At 41.9% G+C, this 22,074-nt stretch overlaps 2 protein-coding genes across 4 annotated transcripts in view; both read right to left on the bottom strand.

Annotated features, from left to right (window-relative positions):
* Positions 1-3,524: 3,524 nt before the first annotated feature.
* Positions 3,525-14,072, bottom strand: FUT11 (fucosyltransferase 11). 3 transcript variants are annotated; one of them, XM_030031599.1, is made up of 4 exons: positions 13,918-14,072; positions 13,268-13,881; positions 11,343-11,968; positions 3,525-5,745 (listed from the first exon to the last, which is right to left on the bottom strand). In XM_030031599.1, exons 1-4 carry the CDS (start codon positions 14,036-14,038, stop codon positions 5,598-5,600), a joined length of 1,509 nt encoding a protein of 502 aa, XP_029887459.1. In that variant the 5' UTR covers positions 14,039-14,072; the 3' UTR covers positions 3,525-5,597. The 3 variants fall into 3 exon arrangements, 2 of the variants coding, with proteins under 2 accessions (XP_029887459.1, XP_029887458.1); XR_005933496.1 differs by adding an exon at positions 8,705-8,904 and having other exon boundaries at positions 5,658-5,745; positions 13,268-14,072; XM_030031598.1 differs by having other exon boundaries at positions 13,268-14,072.
* Positions 14,073-15,715: 1,643 nt separating this feature from the next.
* SEC24C (SEC24 homolog C, COPII coat complex component) overlaps positions 15,716-22,074 on the bottom strand; it is a 39,072-nt gene continuing 32,713 nt past the window's right edge. Inside the window, 8 exon segments of the mRNA XM_030031597.1 lie at positions 15,716-17,844; positions 18,289-18,378; positions 18,804-18,848; positions 18,850-18,996; positions 19,666-19,845; positions 20,166-20,284; positions 21,101-21,239; positions 21,722-21,867. Of these exon segments, the coding sequence (XP_029887457.1) occupies positions 17,704-17,844; positions 18,289-18,378; positions 18,804-18,848; positions 18,850-18,996; positions 19,666-19,845; positions 20,166-20,284; positions 21,101-21,239; positions 21,722-21,867 (1,007 nt within the window). The 3' untranslated portion in view covers positions 15,716-17,703.

Raw genomic sequence — 22,074 nt, 5'->3', positions numbered from 1 at the left:
TGCACTTATTAGCTCAAATGCATTCATTAGCACAATGACAGATGCAATTTCTTTTCTGACCTGTCACCTCCCTGCCCCAACTCCAGCGCTAGCGTACCTTATCCTGAGCTATCTCGATCAGATCAGCTGCCCTGCATTATTCTGTCCACCGGACGAGTTCTGAGCTGCCATCCCTAACTCCCAGATCTACTCAAATCCAGCCCATTTCCACTGCAAATTACCTGATGCCTCCTTATTTGCTCAGAGATGCCACAAAGTATCATGATCTGCTCTGATCCATTCCAAGATCCCCAGAACCATCTCTAGCTGAGACACTTCAGTGTTAGATGGGTCTTTTCTGCAGGAATGTATATAACAGCGTACAAATTAAGATGCCAGTCGTGTCAGAGCTCTGGAACAAATCCTGCAGCTCCATTCTTCTCCACCCTTCCTAATCCCTCTGCAGGGCCATGTATCTCTCACTGCCCGTTCCAAGACACTGAATCACAAAAGAAGTGCAGTTTGTTAAAGCCTGACACAAGCTTTGGCTCAGCTGGTCATATCACTAAAAGGATTTTGTCTCTGATTAATTTCAACCTGTCAGTAGAGGTCTCTGGGCAGAATGAAGGAACCTGCCACCCTGTATGTTTCCGATTAATACAACTTCCCAGAAGGTGCCTGGAGATCCATCAACAATCTTAATTAAATCCAACCAAATGGATGACAGCTAATCATTAAGGGAGTGGCTCTCTTGGGACAATGGCTGAAGAGTGTGTATGCAAGGATGGTAAAAGAGGCAGATGGCTCCTTGTCTAACACAGCAAAGCCTGTTTGAACAGTGATGTCCCTGATGGCTGTGTTTCAATTCAATTTATCCTGTTCCCAGTCCTTTAGGAATTATTTGTTCTTCCACGCCAGTTAAAACTACCCTCTGCCAAGGTACAAGAGGGGCATTTCTGCTGTGATTCTCCAGCTGCTGCACTTTGCAGACCATTTGCAGGGAAAGAATCCCATTCTCCTTTCCCTCCGAACATTCCACTGTTGCTTGGCTGTTATTCTGCTTACCATCACAGAGGACCCAGAGATCCTTCAGTTTGAAAATTACTACAGTGACAGAATAAGAAAAGGCAATTCTTTTTCAGTTCTAGAAATTATCAATGTTAGGTATCAAATAAATATTCTTCACTAAGGTTATATGCTTCCTGGAAATTGCAGTCCTTGCTAAAGGTCAGAAAACACAGACTACTAGTTCAGTGTATAAAATACCCAGCTTCTTACTGAAAAAAATAGGCAGCACCTGGTATCACAGGCAGAAGAATAAGAACTTTAGCTTGTCCAATGCAATGAACTGGATTGCTAGATTTTTAACCTTCTGTCAGACATTTGTTTCTCCTCTCTCACCTCTAAGAGGGCATAAACTTATCCTAGCTTGTCGAGTCAATTCTGAGACACAGCATCAATAGAATCTACTAGTGTTTCATATAAGCACTAATGAGGAAATACCTATTTTTAGAACATCAATGCTAGTGAATAAAGCTATCCCAATGGCTTTGAAATCCTCCCTCTAGTCACACAGTAAACAGGCAAAATGCATGAAAAGCAGTGAAGTGACTCACCCTAGTTAGTAGAAGCCTACCAAAGGGTTTACAGAGGTAATCTCTTTATCATCTTCAATACTCGATATCTTTGCTAAAATTCCTGATTAGTCTCAGTTGTATGTTTTTATGAGTATGGGCACCTGCACTGTAAGAACCTGATTAAAAAGATGTTGTATACACTGTTCAGCGTGAGTATCATATAAGCCTTCCAGTAGTCACAACTATATTCAGCCACCACCTAGCTGGTTTGGATTTAAAGCAGTGAAGTGAGAAATCCAGTTAGCAGTCAAGAACAGAAATCAGAAACCTTTTTGCAAAATATTAATAGCTGCTGCAGTGACCCTCCTCTTTGTCTGCATTCACATACTTGCATTAGTAGAAAGACAACTAGGATCATAAATTGAATTCACTTTGATTAAGACTGGCAGTAGTCTTTGGACATTACATAGGAATCCTTTCAAATGCATTATTATGTAAATTAATTGCAAACTCTTCAAGGTTATGAGACCCAGCTTCTCCTCCTGCCTCCTTGAAATAACAGGAGAGAGATGAAAGAAAAGACCTGGTGGTAGAACCACCTTTATTCAACATTTTGCAGTCCTTGCTGTGCAGAGAAGTGGATGTTGTGAAGGTTGATCAGCAGCCTGGAACAGAACCGCAACCACAACTCTTTAGCCAGCTGGGGAGGATTCCCATCTTTCCTGCCCCTGAGGAGTTTGCCTGGCAGCTATGCAAGTTATTCATACTACACACTGGAAGAAATATTTCAGCCTTAATTCATGCACACCATGTACAGTAAGTGAAACAAATTTAGTATATTAATATAGCCAATAGACACCCTGTTTATAAATCATGGTCATATTGTGACATACAGGAGACAATTAAGCTAGTATGATCTATTACTACAGGTACAAGAGAAACACAAGGCTTGGGTGAACATCACAGCTATGAAGAGTGGTAGCTGATACTCATTACCTTTTGAGAAGTTCACCACCTGTAACACTGTAAAAAAACAGTTAAACCTAGGAAGACACTAAGAACTCAGAAGAGAAAGCTATTGAAACTGGCTAGTGACTCTTAACTACAAACTAAAAGTTGTACTTTGAAAAGCTCAGACAAAAACCACAGAATATCTGTGATAAAGTTACTTTCATATCTGTGCTACCTTCATACCCATGTTAGGAAGGGATATGGCAATCAGAAATACTTACACTTGGCAACAGTCACAAAGCTCAAAGCAACAGCCTTCTGTAGTACATACATATAGCAAAAAAACAACAAAAACACCCCCTGTAGGGGTAACAAAAAAACCGTGTTGACTGGTGACTGCAATATACTGAGTACAGATAATAAATAGGGGTGAAGGAATACTTGGTTGTGAACTAGCAAATTAATGAATCAGAGTCCAAAGCACTAAGTTTTTATCTGGTTTGCTAGCTACTCTTAAGTTTGTACCACCATATCTTCAATTCTATTGTTAGCTGACAAACATGCTCATTTTGCTGAGTGGGAAGGCAAACTGAGTCTTTAGGACATCACTAATCAAGAACTAAGCAGGTGCTATGATACACATGCTTATATTGGTACTTCGTCCTGTTATTCCTGCAAGGACAATATATTAAATGTAGCATGTCTAATTTTGGCAACAGCAGATAAATTATAACAAATACCTGGACTTGGTTATAAATACCACACTTCTAGAAAAATCTACTTAAATTACACAAATTAGCAAAATAGCAAAAGCAGAGTGTGCTAGTACCTGGTTCTTATTTTTTGTTTAGGACAAAAAGCAGGATCAGAATTTCTCCTCCTGACTATGCCACCAAACACTTGAATAAGAAAGGGTTTTGAGATATAGCTAATTAAGAGAACCATGCAAAGAAGACTGAATGATTTTCTATACAGAAACATGAAATGAAGAGAATCTGAAGTAACTGAAGGCATTAATTCAAACAACTTGTTTAATTATCATTAAACTGTTCAGTAGAAGTTGATAGAACTAAAGCAGCCTTAATTTGTTTTATCTTAATTTACTTCTCAAGCACATTGTGGCCACTTCAATTCTGAATACACATATGTGTAATCTTAATCTGATTTGGGTAATCCACTTATAACAATTAATTCAGATATATTCACTTAGGTATTCATGTCTTCCGAGTAAGTGGAAAAAAAGGAATGTAAACTGATGAATGCATTTTAGCTGAAGAACCATTTATTACTACTATTACAGAAGAGATATAAAAAAGCAGTTTTCTCCAAAAAAAAGATCAGTGTATAGTGTATCCATTTTCTACATTTACAAGAAACCAGTGACAGTTATGGGTCTGAAGTCTCCCCTGTCAAGGTGCCCTGATTTTAACACTGCAATATTGTTGTACCACCTGAGAGGCAAACATTGAGATGCATATCATTGCCTATACTGATATTATACCTATAATATCATATCTATAACATAATGAATGGGAATTTGAGGGGAAAAAAAAAAAAAAGAGATTAAGTGATCCATCCACAGCTAAGCAATAGACAGTGACTTAATTAGGTACAGAATGTAGATTCACTCCCGTTCCTAACTTTTACTAACAGGCTTCAGACTTCCCATAGCAATGCATGAACTGCCTTAAAAATTAAATGACCCCACAGACTCTAGACTTTCATTACCAACATCCTATCTTAGGCATAGATAAACTCTGGCTATTTAGTCAGTATTTACTTCTGAAGAGGGAGGAGAAACAGAGAAATAAGATACCATTATACTGTTAGAGACATCACAGCAGTGTGGCTGTATTTGCCTGTGCTTTTAAACCAGTAACACTAGGTGAATTAGTCTCCCTCCAATGCAAGATCAATTATTTCAGAAAGGTACCCAACATGGCAGGGAACAGAGGAATTTATATCTGTAAGAGATACAGGCTACACAACAAGGAAGATCTATCCACATGTCATCACTTACTTTTAGGAACTCTGGTCACAGACCAGGATCATATAGTGTTAAGACTGGGTAAAGATACAAAACTATCTCCGTGGACCTGATTCTGATCGCCCACTTCAGCATAGAAAGGCTGCAAGGTTTGTATCCAAACTGCAGAGACCACTGGGAAGGCACCATCGTTAAAACGTATTTGTCTTTGCAGAAAGCTGCAGATACTCAAAAAGAACAAATCAAAGGCCTCTGAATTGCTAGCATTAAGGAGATAACAAGAAGTCAAGATTATAGCTGGGATTTCAGATCTGATGGAAACTTAAAAGAACCAAAGCATACTAATTTTACTGTAGTTCTGCACAATACCAGGTAATACATTTTCTGGTGTGAAATACTTTGTTGGAAGTTGTGAATTAAATAATTTAGTCTCTCATCCCATTGTACGTATCACCTGGTAAATTAGCAAAAGAGAAACTAGGCAGAGAGTAAGTGACATGCCCATAGCTATTCAGTTATCCTGAAAAGTAGGAGTATTTGAGGCATGCTTACTTGGGGAGAAGAGACTTTATTGCTGCAATTTCATAAGGCACAGTTGCTCTCCACAGACATTTGTCTTTTGTTATTCCTTCACTGGAAAAGCTATTTGTTAATAGCAGCTAAAAGTACACCTTAATGAGGAGAATAAGTGACTGATAAAATACTTATAAAAATGATTAATATTCTGGAGATTAAAAAAATCCCTGAAATAACTTCGGGCATTTGAGCAAGAGTCTGAAGAGGTGTTCCTCTGAAGTCATGTAAGCCACAAGGAAACTATACCAAATGCAAAAGGAGAGTAAATTCCTCTTTTGCCCCACATGTTGACACCTGCAAATCAGGAGTGGCTTCACACCACAGACCTGAAATTCAGATCAAAGCAGTTGCTAAGATCTCCACTGCTGGAATCCAATCATAACAGAGACTTACTCACTTCATGCACCAGAAAAAATAGTCTCTGTGAGAGTTTTTCTTCTATTTCAAGGCAAACATTTGGAGAGAGGTAAGAATTTGCAGTCTCAACTTTCAATGCAATTTTCAGATCAAGCTCTTACAAAGATGGGTCAGTGTTGCTTTGTCCTCTTGAGAAAAATCTCATGCATATAGTCCCAAAATCTTCCCTGATGCGACTCATTGCGATGAATCATAGCAGTGAGGGCCTCACCCTGATCAAGGCTTTGCCAATAATCCTGCAGCCACATCTCTTTCCAACTGAAACAAAAAGGAGACATCACCATAAATCATTAAAAAAACCAAATGAGTCTGCAGCTGTAATAGCACTGAAACCATTTTTTTTCTTTCACCTAAGAGGAAAACAGGCCCAGAGATGGCCATAAAAAAGTATGTTGTTACTGTGCCACTGCATTCCAAGTCATTTAAAGAAACTTGCTCTGAAAATTCTCTACAGAAAATGTAAGTTCACTATTAGCTTTACAACATTCTAGAAATATCAGCATGCGACTATAGTATTAACCAAAGAGACTAAATTATTAATTGTAGAGAATAAAAACTTGTATTGAAGTAACATCTAGCACAGAGTCCTTACACAATTTTGAGAGTAGCCTTCTATGGCCAGTATGTGTGCAACAGTTAGCCTAAGAATCAATTTTTTTTTATTTTTATTTTTTCATATAAACCATTTAACAATGAGAATGACGGCTACTCATTACCAACTCAGGTTATACATGGCAGAGACAAAAAAATCATTATATCCCTCAGCCCTGACTCTATTCCTTATCTCCAGACTAGATGGTCAAGTATAGGCTTTCTCTTTTTCAATGCACACCTCCAAGTTTCCATAGCAGACTACATCACTGCAGCTTTCAGCAATTCCCTTCCCATTCATGATCATGTGGACTACTTCTCTCATCTGTATTATATCAAGGTATGGCAATAATTTATTTATCTCTTCTCCATTGTATCTGCTACCTAGCCACATAAGCCCATCACAAATTTTGGGAATAAGGACCAAACGTGATGCTCTTTTTAATCTGTCCATATGAGTTACCCAACACTTGTTAACATATACAAAGCTTTTTGCTTCTTCTCCCTCCCAATCATAGAAATAAGTACAGTGCCGTTTGCATTCACTCTATACACCATATATTAAATCAAGCATGGCTGCACTGCCCAGAAGCAGATCTCACCCACTACTCCAGGAAGACCGAAAGAAACGCACAACATGTCATAGTTGCTTTCTTTGTAGAGCAGCATACGACTTCTATGCCATGGAAATTAGTTTTCTGTGGTCAACAGCATCATCTATGGTGGGACATTTCTGCAGTGTACACCAACAGAGGCCTCGAAATAAAGCTTTTAACATAGATTACAATGTGAAGGATCATGGACAGAGGCTTACTTCCACATTAAAAAAAAAAAAAAAATCTGCCAAAAGGTTCCCTTGTAAAATGCAGCACTTGGACTTATTGTGAGATCACGTTGTTTACTAGCTAAATTCATTAACCTTTGTTCAAGGACTGCTAACATGAGTTACTTGTTTTTTACAGCACTGCATAAGGGCACATGTTAGGAAAATGAGTATACTTGCATTAAGTACTAGACACAAGACTAAGTGGCACTAGGTAACAGAAAATGTTTTCCAGCTGAACTCTATGGAACCAACACTGAAAGGAATTCCAGCATCCAAGTGAAAACTTTTGTCAAAAACATTAAATAAGAACCCTTTGGTATTTTTCTTTTTACATTGCTGTTATTGGTTTTTAAGAAAATAATTTCATTCTGATTATGTAACTTGGAAAAATTGGTACCCCAGCGTGAACAGGACTGTACAAATATCCTGAAACTACCAACTATGTACACCTGAATCATTATTACCACAAGATACAGATCTATCTTTAATCCTGGCTGGTTATTGGATTCTATTGCAAGAGACACCTTACACTGTACACGTGGCAAATCTGATACACTTTCAAGCTGTTTATCCTCATCATAAATAAACTGCGACATCGACATAAAATGGAACTAGGAAAACCATGATGGTTTCAAAATATTCCTGTATCAAAGGCACACTGGCTTCTCTTTTCTCATGCTACCACAGATGAAAACTTCAGGTAACTGGAGAAGTATTGTCACTTAGTGTTCTTATAGTTATCCTCTCAAATGCCCCACTTTTGGAAAATGAATCGTTATCAATGAAACAAACCAAATGTTTCTCTTCACAAAGCTGGGAGTCCAAGAATAATTGGAGATTCCGGTTCCTACTAAACAGGTATTCTACTCATCAGTAGCACTGTAACTCACTATTTTCTGTACAAAGCAGCCAAAAATTCAATAGACTATAGTGACTGACCCATAACCTAACACATACAAATAGTTGTTCTACAGCCTTTCTTCTTAAGCTCACTTGGCTGTGAAGCCCAGAAGTCCAAATACAAGTGAGGCTGCAAGCATAAGGATTTAGGAACCACGTCTCCATGCGTAGAGCTAAAGGACAGCAAGGTGAAGGTACAATAATGTGCTCCGGCTACATATACCTACATAGAGAGAGATTCTGATGTAGCAGTTCTGTCAATTCAGCACATTTGTCAACCCTAAAAACAAATTACATCTGGGAATAAGGATTACAGAGCATGCAAATGCACGGGGTAACCTTATTGTAATTGGGTACTTGCTCTAAAGATATATAAACTCCAATTGCCTTTGTTGTTCTCTTAGTTCCAGAAGCCTCCAGAACTCAAAAGTCACAGTGTATGTTTATAGTCAGACCTTGTATGTTGCATATAGTCTATCATTTGTAATCCCACTAGGCCTGCATCCTTTTTCCACAATAATGTTTTCGAAAGTAACAAAATATACAATTGACTGGCTCAGTAGACAATCATCTAAATTGATGATACTGTTGACATAATATTACTGTCAAACTCTGACAAAATATGATCATGTTTAGTTAATGCTTTGGCAGCAATTTTATGTTACTGACACATCATTTACAATTCTAAGTAATCATGCTCCATTTTGGAGATAAAAACAGTGAAAACTCAGATGCTTAAAATATAGAAACCACTGTATTTCACTGGAGATCCCCTTGATCATGCCTCAGAAGGTATAGATACATCTCTTTCTAAAGTAGATAGCAGACAATGTAAAAGCTTCCCTGGTACAATTTTTCCAGACACATCTCATATCTACAAACAGGAGAAGAATAACATACTCCAGTTCAATGAGACATGGAAACTTCCATGGGATGCAACTGCAGCTTGGATTATGGACCAACTGTTCAAAACTCCTTGCTGATGACCACTGCACAGAATGACAGGAGTACCTGAGCTTGCAAGTAAATGGCATAGGCACCCAGGCTGGGCCTTCAAACGTATTTCTCTACTGCCATCTGCTGCTTAAGCAAAAGAAGATCTACAAAAAAGTAAAGAATACTCGAGGAGCATGCTGCAGAGCGTGCTACAAGGAAAAAACACACTTTGCTACCGAGACTGAGAAAAGGTATTACTATAAAAAAGCTCCAACAAATCAATCAACCAACAGAAAACAAAGGATTATGGACCCCTTTTACTTACAAGCATAACTTTTCAATTAGTCAGTATGAGATTTAATTGTACTGTGAAAAATGCTTTCTAATGACAAACGTCACAAGTTTTGTGAAATAGGCATTTCCTAAACAACCTGAATGACCTCAGGCTTATTTCCCTTTTTTAATTTCAGTTGGCCATTTTTCAAAGCATCCAAACATTGAAGTAGTTCCCCACACTTAAAAAAATTCTTCCTATTTTTTTGTGGATGATAACGTAATAAAAACTTTGAGAGCTTCATACCCACATAGAACTTAGTTCTGGGTTAGTGTACTTGAAATGATGGATTCTACATTTTCTACACACCGTTTCTTCTAACATTTAACACTCCTAAGCATTCAATTCAATTATTAACAAAACTGTAAACTGATATAAACTGGGATAGAGTATATTCACAACTTCCTTGTGGACAGTGCATGAGATCTTCCCAATATTTTCAAAAAGTCATTAATTTAATACTACAGCAGGACTGACATCAGAACATTGAAATCTTTGACATCTATGAGCATAGGCAAGATCTGCTATGGCTGAGGGTTTATCTTTATGATGGCTGTCTGATGGCTTATAGAAAGTGACTTGCATGCACTTGAGTAATTGCCTAAAAAGGCAGAAATTGTTGCAGGTAACACAAAGAAAAGTGACTGGAGCAGGCTCCTGGCAGGACCTGTGGATCTGTGGAGAGAGGAGCCCACACTGGAGCAGATTTTCTGGCAGGACTCATGACCCTGCGGGGGACCCACGCTGGAACAGTGTGCTCCTGAAGGACTGCACCCTGTGGAAGAGACCCATGCTGGAGCAGTTCGTGAAGAACTGCAGCCCATGGGAAGGACCCACGTTGGAGAGGTTCGTGGAGGACTGTCTCCCATGGGAGGGACCCCACGCTGGAGCAGGGGAAGAGTGTGAGGAGTCCTGCCCCTGAAGAGGATGAAGAGGCAGAGACAACGTGTGATGAACTGACCGTAACCCCCATTCCACATCCCCCTGCACCACTGGGGGGTGGTAGGTAGAGAATCTGGGAGTGAAGCTGTGCCCAGGAAGAAGGGAGGGGCGGAGGGAAGGTGTTTTGAGATTTGGTTTTATTTCTCCTTACCCTACTCTGGTTGATTGGTAATAAATTAAGTTAATTTTCCCCAAGTTGAGTCTGTTTTGCCCATGACGGTAATTGGTGAGTGATCTCTCCCTGTCCTTATCTTGACCCACAAGCCCTTTGTTATATTTTCTCTCCCCTCTCCAGCTGTGTGTGTGGGGGGAGCAATAGAATGGCTTTGGTGGGCACCTGGCATCCAGCCAGGGTCAACCCGCCACAATGACAAAGCTGGGGGATCCAAACATGTTACGCTAGTAATACACACTACAAAAAGTGCACACATGGTTTATGAACTGCAAGAACCTTTCCTTCTAGCAACTGCAACTTCGAATACTGTCAATGGAACAACTCAAGGTTTGGGAACCCAAGCACTGACTTGTTGTGCACCAACACATGTATAAATACTAAGTAGGCCATGCAAACAAAACGCTATTCTGCCTGTCAAAAGTAGTTGCCTGAGGGTTGGCATGGTTAGTTCCCTGCTGACAGACTTCAGCGCAGCTTGCACTGGAGATGGCTAACACTGGGCTATAGGCCTGGGAGATTCCAGCAACACTACCAATCCCTGTGCAAAAAGGAGACAAGAAGCTACTCAACCTATTCTCTGTCCTGCATGGTCCCTCTCCTAAATAAATGGGATGGCGTCCTTCAACACAAGCCAGAATTTTGTCACAAAACCCAACAAAAAGTCTTATAAAGTATTCTGGGTGAGCCTAACTTCTGCTCTGAAGTCAACAGGAGTTAACTAGGCCTGCACTGAACAGTGGCAGCCCCATTCTTAACACAGTACTTTGTAATGAGGTATAGAGCTTCTTTCACCTGAGGGCTACCAAGTGCTTTACCATCACTGTACCAAAAAACACCTGTCCTCCAAACAAAGAGGCTAAGATAGACAAAGGATAACTACATTGCCCAAGGTCACAGAGCATTTTAACAGAATATTATGGGTGTCTCATGCTCCTCATTCAACCACTAACGGATGCCACCATCCAAGCCTCTTTTTCAGCCTCAGTGTTACACAATATTAACAGAACTACTATACCACCGATGAGACGTAATATAAAGTGTAACTGGAGATGTATTAAGAGATCCTTTAAGTACAAAGCATTACTAAAAGTTACGGCTACTATTATTTGAAGCTTTTTTTTCCTTCAAAAAGCATAGTATTGGTACATTACCTGTCTCCTCCAGAGAGGTCTTCAACACTTCCAAACCCAGGGGTTGGCACAGGACATCCCATGTGCTTGTACTGAGCTATGCGAGGTCTGGGAGCTGGAATTTTCCCACGAGACTTTTTGTGTTTCTGCTCCTCTTTGACCCGGGTGTTCTCCCTGTCACAGACGAAACACTCGAAGCCATTCAGGTAATTGGGCAGAGTCATGTCATTCACACCCCACTCCCGCCTCTCCAAGCTCTCTAGCAAGAACCGGTTTTTGATTCCACCAAGGTTTTTATACTCTAGATACTTCATATACTCCTCTCCGTTCTTGTCCAGGAAATCAAGATACTTTGCCAGCTCTTGGGGGCTGTCAAAGTCATCTATAAGAATGATGGAGAGGTTGTTTGGCATCCAGTCCCGCACAGCTGGGGAGCCTCGGTATACTGGGACAGCACCCAAGTGCATTGGACGCCACAGCTTCTCTGTCATGTAGTCGTCACATATGGCATTCTCCAAGGCCAGATGAAACTTGTACCTGGCAATAAAAGTCATAAATTCAGCATCTTCTGTAGTGGCTGTAGACGTGTCTTTTAGTCGCTCACTGGGAAGCTCACGGTTATGCAGGCATTTCCCATAGGAGTCAACCTAAAACAACAACCGGCATCTTTACAAAGTGATTTGTTTGCCTGGAGCTTGTTTTCAGAGCTTATAGTTCGTGTAAAATTCCTAACTTTGATCAGTTACTAGCTACTTTAGTTTAGCTTCACTTTCACTCCTGAGTTCTTTCCCTTGTGACTATTCCTAGAGTCCCAGTTCTAACAGCTTTAGAGAAAACAGAGTGTTCAGTTTCAAAAGCAGCATAAACTATGCTACAGATTGAGGGGTGGGGGGAGGGCACAGAAAAGAAGGTATCACTCACAAATGTATTTATTACCAGGTAAATCAGAAGCCGAGAGACAAGGAAGAGCATTCAACTCTATGTTAATTTAAAAGTCATCTTTCTACTTAACAGAGGCCCAGCACTTTTCCAAACAGTTATTACACACAGTCCCCGCCAGTCTCAGCGGGCTGGCAAAAATTTGCCATTTGTTAGACTGAGAAAAATTGATGCAGGGAGCCAAAAGAATACTGTCTAAAAATGAAAGACAATACACTTGATCTGGAATCTGCTTCATACTTTGACAATACACAGTCATATTTTAAAAATCCTTTTGTCTTTGCTTCACTACTGAGTACATGATAAACTTGCACAATAAAACAGACCAATAGAAACAGCAGAAATGACAAGGAAAAAGATGTTTTGGACAAAGACTAAAACCAGATGCTTTTTTCCCCCCTAATCTACTATCCTTCAGAATTTTTAAGAAAAAAAGCACTAAACTTTCTTTCTGCTTGAAAGAAACTACATTATTTCAGTTTATGAAGCTACTCTCTATCAGCTGTGCCACAGCAGCACAAACCACCACAGAAATAACACGGTCCCAGCATAACACAGATAAGGAGCAGGCTCTCAAAACACAGCAACCTGCCTTTTTATTGCACGCCTATACTTTCAAATGGGAACAAGGCCTGTAAACGAACAGCCTTCCTGTACGCCAACGTAAAGGTCCGGAGATGTCAGCAACTTCTAGCACTTGGTCCACGAGAGCAAGCTTGCTCAGGCTTGGCCCAGCTTGTGACTGACCCCGAGCCTGGCCAACTCCACAGCTAACAGCTACCATCAGGCCTACCTACTGGCACGCGGTGTAGTCTAGACCACGCTTTGGGAAGGAACACAACTAGTTTTTCTGTCCAGCTCGTGGGTGGCATGCATCCCGTTACGATTCGTGTCTCGGCTAAAAACAAGGACAAACAAACCCCGTTAACAAGAGGAGGTGGATGGAGGGGGGGCAGCCGGGCGGACCCAGCTCCTACAGCAACACAGTGCCACAGGTTCCCGCCTACCTGGATGTACTTCATGAGCTCCCGCACGTAGCGGTCCCTGTCCGAGGGGACGTCGCAGTGGGACTGCATGTAGAGCACCGGGGCATAGCCGCTCCGCCGCCACGAGTCCTTCTCGGCCAGGGGCACCGCCGGGCCCCGCAGGTAGCTCACGCCGGGCAGCCACTGCAGCGTGAGGGGGTAGTCGGACTCCCGGCGGAAGGTGGCCGTGTAGTTGAAGAGCTGGATGCCGGGCGAGTGCGAGAGGACGTAGTTGTTCATGGGGGACTCCTCGTGGAAGAGCGCCCAGGTCTGGTGGGACAGGCGGGGCAGCGGCGCCTCGTAGGCCCTGAAGTCGGTGCCGTAGAAGATGAGGGCCTTGGTGCGGCGGTGCCGGGCCACCCGCCGGCTCCGGGTGACGAGGCAGGAGCCGCGCGGGCAGTCGATCCGCTCCGTCTCGCCGGGGAAGTGGGGGAAGAGGCTCCCGCTCCACCACAGCAGGATGGGCAGCGCCTTGTTGCTCCGCGAGTCGTTGTTGCCGGGGCCGCGGTACGACGCGGCGGCGACGAAGGCCGCGCCCGGCGGGACGGCATCCTGCGCCCACCCCTCCGCCCCGCACGGCTCCTCGGCGCCCGCCAGCCCGTCCCCCGCCGCCGCCTCCTCCTCCTCCTCCTCCTCCTCCGGCGGCCCCTCCGTGGCCAGCGCGGCCCCCGCCGCCCAGGCCAGCGCCAGCACCACCCAGAGGCAGGCGGGCCCCCGCCGCGGTACGCGGCCCGGCCTGCTGCCGCCCCCCATCCCCGCCGCCCCGGGCCCGGGCCCGGCCCAGCCCCGCCCCAGGAAGCGGCCGCAGGGGCCCCGCCCCGGGGCGGTGTTCCGTCACGGGGCGCGCGCGCCTAACGGCCGCAACGGAGGGCGAGGGCCGGGGGCGGGGCGGGGCGGAGGCGGCCGCACCGCCTTTCTCCCCCTCTCGTCACTTTGTATCCTCAACGCAAATTACAAGTGGCCAGCGGGGGCCCGCAGCCCCTCCAGCTGACAGGGCAGAACGCGAGCTGTTTCTCTGAGGCACAGCATGCCGAGAGCAAACACGCCTGCGGAGGGGCGGTTCCGGTACCGGGGGGGTTAGGTGGTGCAAGAAGGTACACCCCGATTAGCTCCTGCTGAAGAGCATAGAGGGAGGGAGCAGTCAAAGCCTTTTACCAACAGAAATGCTGGGGTTCTTCACCTCTAGAGGCTGGTTTAAAGCTCCCTTGAAGCTGCTCTTCTGTACCAACCTTAACTAACTTCTTCGGTGTTAAAATACTCTGTAAGGGGTAAGTTAGCTTTGCAGATACTGAGCTTGGGCTACATTATAGAAATCCAACAGAAGTATGCTAGAATTACCACTCAGTTATGGAGTCGCTAAAAGCTTCAAACTCATTCCTGAAGAGAGAACTTAATCCCAATCACAATACTTATCACTGATAATTCAATTACTACGGACACCAGCAAGGAAGTATTCTCTGTCTGTATAAGGAACAGGTTAAGACACACAAATCTTTTTGCTTTCCTTTGAAAAGTTAGGTCTTGACACTGCTCGGGCAGGATCCAGAAGCACACCACAGCCAGTGCAGAAAGACTACCACCCCCACGCCATCCCCACCAGCTCCTCCACTTACATCGCCACAGCACGCTAACAGACATGGGCTCTGCAAGGCACTTTCCACATGCATCAGAAGGGGTGCTGCCACAAAAATGCCCGCAAGCGCATTTACTCCACACGATTAACGTACAAGATCCACGAGGCCCATCATTATTGCAATATATCAGTTCAGTAGCAGATTCTGGACATAATGTACATTCTGTAGGAGAGTAATCTCAAAAATATTCTACAGCAAACCAAGTAGTGTTGGATATTTAGCAATTATTGTCTTGTGCTTTCATACAGATTGTTGTAACGTTACCAGCAAATTGTACAATATCGATGTTCTAGGCTACAGTCAAGTTACACTGCCAGTTCACTCTGAACTTTATTGTTGCAGTTAGCACCCCCACCCCCAAAAAACAAACAAAAAACCAACCCACCCAGCTTCCCTGCTATCTTAACTCTGAAAGAGGAGCTCTATTTCTCTGAAAAATTTAAGACTGCAGAAGTCTTTAAGTTAACATTGTCCCAAGGTAAGTGTAATACTTTCCAAAGTAGACAAAAAAACCCCAATCAATCTGACTCAAGCTGCGTTAAAGGGAAATCTCTTTGCAAAATGAAAGTTCAGAAGGGGCAGGAAGTTAAAAAAGCAATCATCTAAGCAAAGTAACACTGAGATTAAACAGCACCTTTTTCTGTTGACTTGTTGAATTTCTTATCATCATTCAGTGTGAATAAGAAAAAAAAAAAAAAAAAAAAGACTGAACTTGGTCAGCAGAAGATTGGATTATAAAGGATCAGTCAGCTAGACTTCAGCCCTTCCCATTGCCTCCCTCCCGCAAAATACAGGGTTTGGAAAAATAAGCAGTGTTTATTTACTAACAATGACATAAAATACATCTTAATATATTTTTATTTCTTTACAAATTAAAAGATGCATTGGAAAAACAAGTGAAGAAAATGAAAGGTTCATTTATGATTTCATTTCCACCCCCACACCCCCCAATATTAATACTAGAAATTAGTATTTGTGGAAGTCTGTGGTTGCTGTGCCTTATATTCCTGGGAAGTTCTTTTTCCCCTCTGGTTAAAAATCCTCTAGATTTTTTGGTTGGAGGCAGTACGTGGAGTAAAAAGTCGGCCACATTCATACAAAAAAGCTGAAGGTTCTGTCAACTACATCTTGAAAGAGTTTCTCCATTATAATTTTCATACTCCCCTTTCTGTGTAGTGATGGGAGGGAAGACAAACTAGCAGCATTAGACGAAAAATGAATTTATATACATGCTACAGGATATGGAACTAAAACCACAGCCAGATATTTTTCTGATCTTAACAAGGACTTTCCTCTGAAATATCAAGCCCAGATAATATGTTCTCTAATCCACCCACATTCTTCCTTCCACTTTTAGTGCTACTGGTAGCTTAAACTCCTGGGTATTGTAAGAACACTTGTTAAGCGTTCAAGCTAAAATATACAAGCCCCCTTTCAAAAGTGAATAAACGAAGCCCTTAGAATTCTGAATTTGATTTACACTCGCTCCCTCTTCACAGGAGTATGCTCATCCACCCTTGCAGAATAGAGCAGCAGAGTGGCCAAAGTGGATGGATTAATCTGTCTGAGGTATTTTAGTTTAACAAACAGGCTTATAAAAAGGTTTTGTGCAAGCTGATCAGTAGGTAGAATGGGGGAGGGTATAAACATCCAGTAATGAAACTCTTCACTATGGCCCAGATGCTTTCAATAAGCAAAATCAGGTACTTGCAATACCTACTACAGTACAGTCTAAATCTTAGGTTTTGTATCCCCTTCCTTGTATTCCAGGATACAAAGCAGTCTCAAATTTGCATCAGTATAAATCAAATTCCTGCTTGTTTGCTATGATTCACAATAATATTGTTGAAAACGGCCACTTCCTTATCATCCAGTTCCTAGACAGCCCCACATCACCTTGTTAAAAGTATTTTCTGCTTAAGGTTAAGAGGCTTTTGTTCCCACCACCATCTGGATAGACAGGTAAGCTCTGCAGGAGAGGCCATGGAACATGGATTGAGTAGGACTTTACAGAGCTGTGCAATGAGAAGGAAAGGAGTCACCACACACACCAACGGGAAGCACTGTCTCTACCCCTACGCTGTTCAGAAGCTATTGATTGTTGCCCACTGAACTACTACTTACTCCATTACAGATCTGCACAGCAACTTATAGTACAGGGAAGATTGTGGAAAGGAATTTGCCCTGTTGCCTCCTGGCTTACCACTCTTTTCCATGGATTTCTGGTTCAGGCAGCCACATGATACATTTGTGCTCTGCAACGTCATGATTCCTTCTTAAGAGGAGACAGAAAATGTTCGGCTGCTCCAGCTCCCATCACCTGACCTGACTCTTGTCCTCCCCACCTGCACATCCTCTTCACACTTGGAGCATGCACACGCGCCCATACAAACACACAGCAACTACCAGAAGTTTTGAAGAGTTATCGCTTTTTCACCCAATGTTGAATCATGTACAGTGAACCAAAAAAAAACTACATTCATTACGACAGGATTAGCGAGCATGGGGGGGGTGAACTCCTGCCAAGCACAGGAAACAATTTAGATGCAAGTAAAAGACCTGGTATCAAAGGCCTTTTTTTTTTTTAGCCCTCACCAGGAAAATTTTTCATCTCTCATATGGGACTGGGAGAGGTTGAAAGGATTTCTGCTTATGCAATGTGTATTAAAAATTATGGAATTGTACAGATTTCTATGTTGTCCTTTTGGAGGGCGCTGGGCCTTCTGATCAGGTCGTTAGTGGAGACTGAAATGTCACTGCTGAGTTCCAGCATCACTCCCTCCTCTAGCTCAGTAGCTGCCGAATCTCCTTGTGCATGTGACACAGGAAGTCCACATATGAAGCTCCCCCGCTTAGGCTCTTGTCCTCCACTAGAAAGTGTTTGAACAGCATTTCCAGCTTATCTTCTTGCTTCACAATTATTAACTACAAAAAACCAAAACAAGAACAAAACCAACAGTGAGTAGTTAGCAGAATTTATGTTCTTGGAAAAAAGAGCAAAAAGGTAAATAGCTCAAAAATCCAAAGAGAGAGAACCAGAATCACAGCATATATGGCTTATGTGCTTTGACTTCTGTAACTAAGCTGGGTTAAGTCTCAATCCTTTCTAAACAGAAGGAAAATACCATGTACGTGGTTTGTGCAGTAGTATATTATAATAGGTCTGAAAAAAATTAGGTTTAGAACTACGGTAAGCACTCAACTCCAAAACTAGTAACAAATTTTCTTTCAGATCCTTGAAAACTTTGTTTGAATTACATTTATGAGATCAGGAAGAATACGTTCAGCATTGCAGCAGTACCAGGCATCACCTGCTCTACTAAAAGGGAAGGGGATTTAAAGCTATGAATGGGGGACAACATTTTTACCCTTCATGTATCGGGATCTCTGCACTTGAAGCATGTCAACAATAGATCGTACTTTCTTTGAAAAGGGGTTTTCCAAGACAGGCAGGGTACTCTGGAATGAAAGATATCCAATCTCCATTAGTCACATGAAGTAGAGCAACATTAAACAAAACTCAGCAGTTTTGTCATCTTACATAAGGGTAGAGATGCATCTACCCCCACTGACATACAATCTCTTTGATCTCAACTAGTTAAAAGAGAATGTAACATGATATCAGAATTAAAGGTCAGTTATTCATTCCATTTATGTATTGACTGTTCTCCTCACTGTCAGTGGAGATGTGGAATGTCAAATAAAGCTAGATAAAAACATGCCTGACATGCCCAGAATAGGGACATTTCCACTAGTTTCACATCTGTGCTTCTCTTGTTCCCAGTATGAAAAATTTAACACTATTTTCTCAACTTTCTTTCTCATTGTTCTAAATTTTGGGCGAGTATCACAGACACTAGCTCCCGCACTGCCATCCAGCTCACCAAGGCGCTGCTAATCTGACTGAAGGATGACACTCCAAAGAGGGTTCTGGATCAGGCCTTGCTGCACGTTGACTCCCACCCACACAAAGATGTTTAGCCCATTCTCCAGCAGGTATATGTCACCCTTGGAGAGACGTTCCTCTGAGTTCCGGATTGCTGCTGGCAAGGAGTCACTGTCGACATCTGCTTTGGTCTGTTTTAAAGTGAAATAAAAAATAAAATAAAATAAAATAAAATAAAATAAAATAAAAGTTATAACTAAGAACATTTTATGAAATCCTGAAGACTTCTGCTACTAAGACCCCAAAGGTTTTCTCATTTCTAGGACTCATAAGACTGCAATAGCTGTGACTGAAGTATCATTTCCTTAGCTTATTTTTCTTACTGAACATGACACACAAGCAGATCAGAGACTCTTTGTCAGCAAAAGAGAACATAAGGCTTCTGTGAAATTACTCTGTAGTTCCAATATTGCCTCCTGGAGTAGGAATGTAATTAGTTGTTAATGTTATTCCAGTAACTATGGTACTGAAAAGTCAGAATAGTACATGGAGTTGCCCTGCAATGACGAAAATTACTACAGAAAATTACAAGAAGCTTCAGGAGTTTTAAAAGACCATGAAAGGGTCCAGAGTGTTGTTTTTGCCACTAGTCCTACACTCATAGCTCAGGAAAAAAATCTCCCATTAAATTCACAAGATGCAGTAATGTATCTATCACCGAGTGGAATAAAGTGAAGTATCCCAACAGACAGCAGATCCCAAATCCTTCTCAAATTGCTTTCCCTTGCTAAAATATAAATGCCAGTCCTTACAACGAGTCAAGACAACAGCAAGTCTCAAGAATATCCTAAATTACTCACCAGGGGCAAAAGCCTGGGATAAAAGAAAACATTTGTTTCTGCCACATCCATGGACGTGACTAACTGACGAATGTAGGCACGGTCATCCGTTGTGACCTCCGGACCAGGCTGAAGGACATCACTCTTCAACACACAATTCAAGTACACAGGAAGCAGCTTCATGCATTCAGGAAGGATCAGCTACAAGTCACAAGCAGACAGAAGTTGGTCAGCTGTCTTGCTGAATAAGCTTATGCCTGACAAAACGAGGCTTGCATGAACCAACAAAGTGTGAGAGTGAAAGCTGATAGTCTAATCCTGGGCTCCAGACAGATGTCCAAGAAGCCATTCTCAACTATAGTTTTACTTGCAGTCTCTCTACTTCCCCGAGTCTTCTCTTTGCAAATTTCTGCTGAGCAAAGCAATTGACTTTTTTTGATTGAGCAGGTTAAGTAGGAAAAAGCTCTCATCACCTTTTAATACACAAGCCTATGATTCAAGCGAAAGCATCCGGAGTTTACCTGGCCAGCAGAAGAGGGACTAGCACAGTTCTTTCGATAGCAAGCTAGGATCTGGGCACACTGGTTGATCAGTGCATCTCGTACAGTCTTTACTGGACTACTCAGAACGCCACGATATGCTGCACAGAAAGAGGAAAGAGATGGACAGCTATCAAGTGATTACTCATGAAAAGTAAAAAAAAACAACGCTACTTCCACAAAGTAAATTTAAACAACTACTGTTTATGAAAGTTTTTTTTCCCCTCCCCTTCAAACTTGTGGGAAAGAGATGACACATTCCTGCTAAAGATCTGAAGAAGCTCATTTACTTGGTTTTATTACATATTCTTCAACTCTCTATCTCCGATGTACTTTAAAATACACTTAGTTATACTTGAAAGCATGAGGTACTATAAAAACTCCTTTTATAGCCTAGCCATCTTTCTTTAATGGACTGAAAATGGACCATTTGTTACATTTTAATAGCAATAAACATACACAACTCTAAATCCCTGCTAGATTTGTAGGCTTTTACTGCTAACTAGAAAGGGTAAATAGGGCAAAACGCATAAAGGTATGACATTTAACCCAGATCTATGAGCAAAGGCCACCATTTCCTATTCCCAGAGCAAAATTCTGGAACAGTTAGAGAACGAACTAAACCAGTGCAAAAATAAATACAAGGATGAATTCAGATAGCTGTCAACACAAACCTCTATTAATAAAATTTAGACAAGAATTTGTATGAAGGATAAGCCTACACCCTCTATCCGTACCTCTCGTCCTAAGCAACAATACTATCATCACAACTTTATGCTCTTTTCCATAAATGACTGAAGTATCAGGATTGCCACCTGATATTTGATGCAAAGAGAATTAACAGGTGTTGTTGGGTAATAACAGGCATTTTAACAGCAGTTAAAGGTTGCAGTTCTTGTTACCATATTTACCCTTACCATATTTAGCCAAGTAATTGATGAGCGTGTCTGTCTCACAGTTTCGGTAGAGGTCAGCAAGCTGTGTGCAACAGTTTAAGGAGAGGTTGTGAATGCGGAGTCGTCGCTGTCCCGCGCAACTTGTGTATAACAGAGCACACTGTAGAAGACAAAAATGCCAGAATATAGAAAAATTAGGTCCAGCTACAACAAGAAAGGCAGGGTCTGAATATGATTCAATAAAAACTAGGACTCAGATACCTAAACAAATAAGATAATTATGTAAAAGACTTGCACAATAAGCTAAAAGCATATGCTAAAAATCAGGGTCAATGAAAGAACAAGCAGCAATGGTAGCAGTTTGTATTAAGGCAACTGGTCTTGGAAAATAGATTGTAGTTTGAAGCAATCTAGGTCACCCTGAGAACAAGGATGCTCAAAGGTTAAGGGTATAGTAAGGGGCAGAAGAAAAGAATGAACAGTTCCTTAAAGGAGTGTCTAATACTTCAGTTCAGAGCAACCTCATCCTCTCCTGCAACTGGCACTGCCTCCAGTTGAGATTTGGTTCTGCCTTGACACGGTTTTGTTGACAATTCTAAACTGTCAACTCAGTTCTTTCTCCTAGAAAGCCCCCTGCCTCACCTGAAGGAGTGCACCACTATCTTCACTCAGTTTGTCATCATGCTTGAATTCCACTGTGATTGTTTTATCACAGTCCAAACCTGCCATCTCTACATCAGTTGTGTTGCTCATATAGAAAGCTCCAAAAAAGTCAGTTGCTCGAATACCTAAAAAAGAAAAAACACCAACGTGAACCACAATTTTCAACAGAATAACAAGACAGCCAGCCTTTGGAGCCCTGAAAATCCTGTCATCGGTGACACTAAGTTATCTTGACGACACTAAGTTATCTTGACAGATTTCAGCAGGGATCTTTGCCCAGTCTCTAAAAAAGTCTCAGAATTTCAAAGCTTTAGCAGAGCTTTTTGCATAGC

This window comes from Aquila chrysaetos, chromosome 11, assembly GCF_900496995.4.
Source record: "Aquila chrysaetos chrysaetos chromosome 11, bAquChr1.4, whole genome shotgun sequence".
Taxonomy (NCBI): Eukaryota; Metazoa; Chordata; class Aves; order Accipitriformes; family Accipitridae; genus Aquila; species Aquila chrysaetos.
Note: the sequence above shows the minus strand (reverse complement) of the source record. Positions and strands in the feature narration are given on the sequence as shown.

What these genes read in the sequence shown, in the direction of transcription:
- FUT11 (XM_030031598.1), bottom strand. Translation starts at nt 14,038, where the DNA reads ATGGGGGGCGGCAGCAGGCCGGGCCGCGTACCGCGGCGGGGGCCCGCC. An exon ending in AGCTCATGAAGTACATCCAG is followed by an intron (nt 11,969 to 13,267) that starts GTAGGCGGGAAC and finishes TTGTTGTTTTAG; the next exon opens with GTTGACTCCTATGGGAAATG. An exon ending in GACCTCTCTGGAGGAGACAG is followed by an intron (nt 5,746 to 11,342) that starts GTAATGTACCAA and finishes TTTTTGTTTCAG; the next exon opens with TTGGAAAGAGATGTGGCTGC.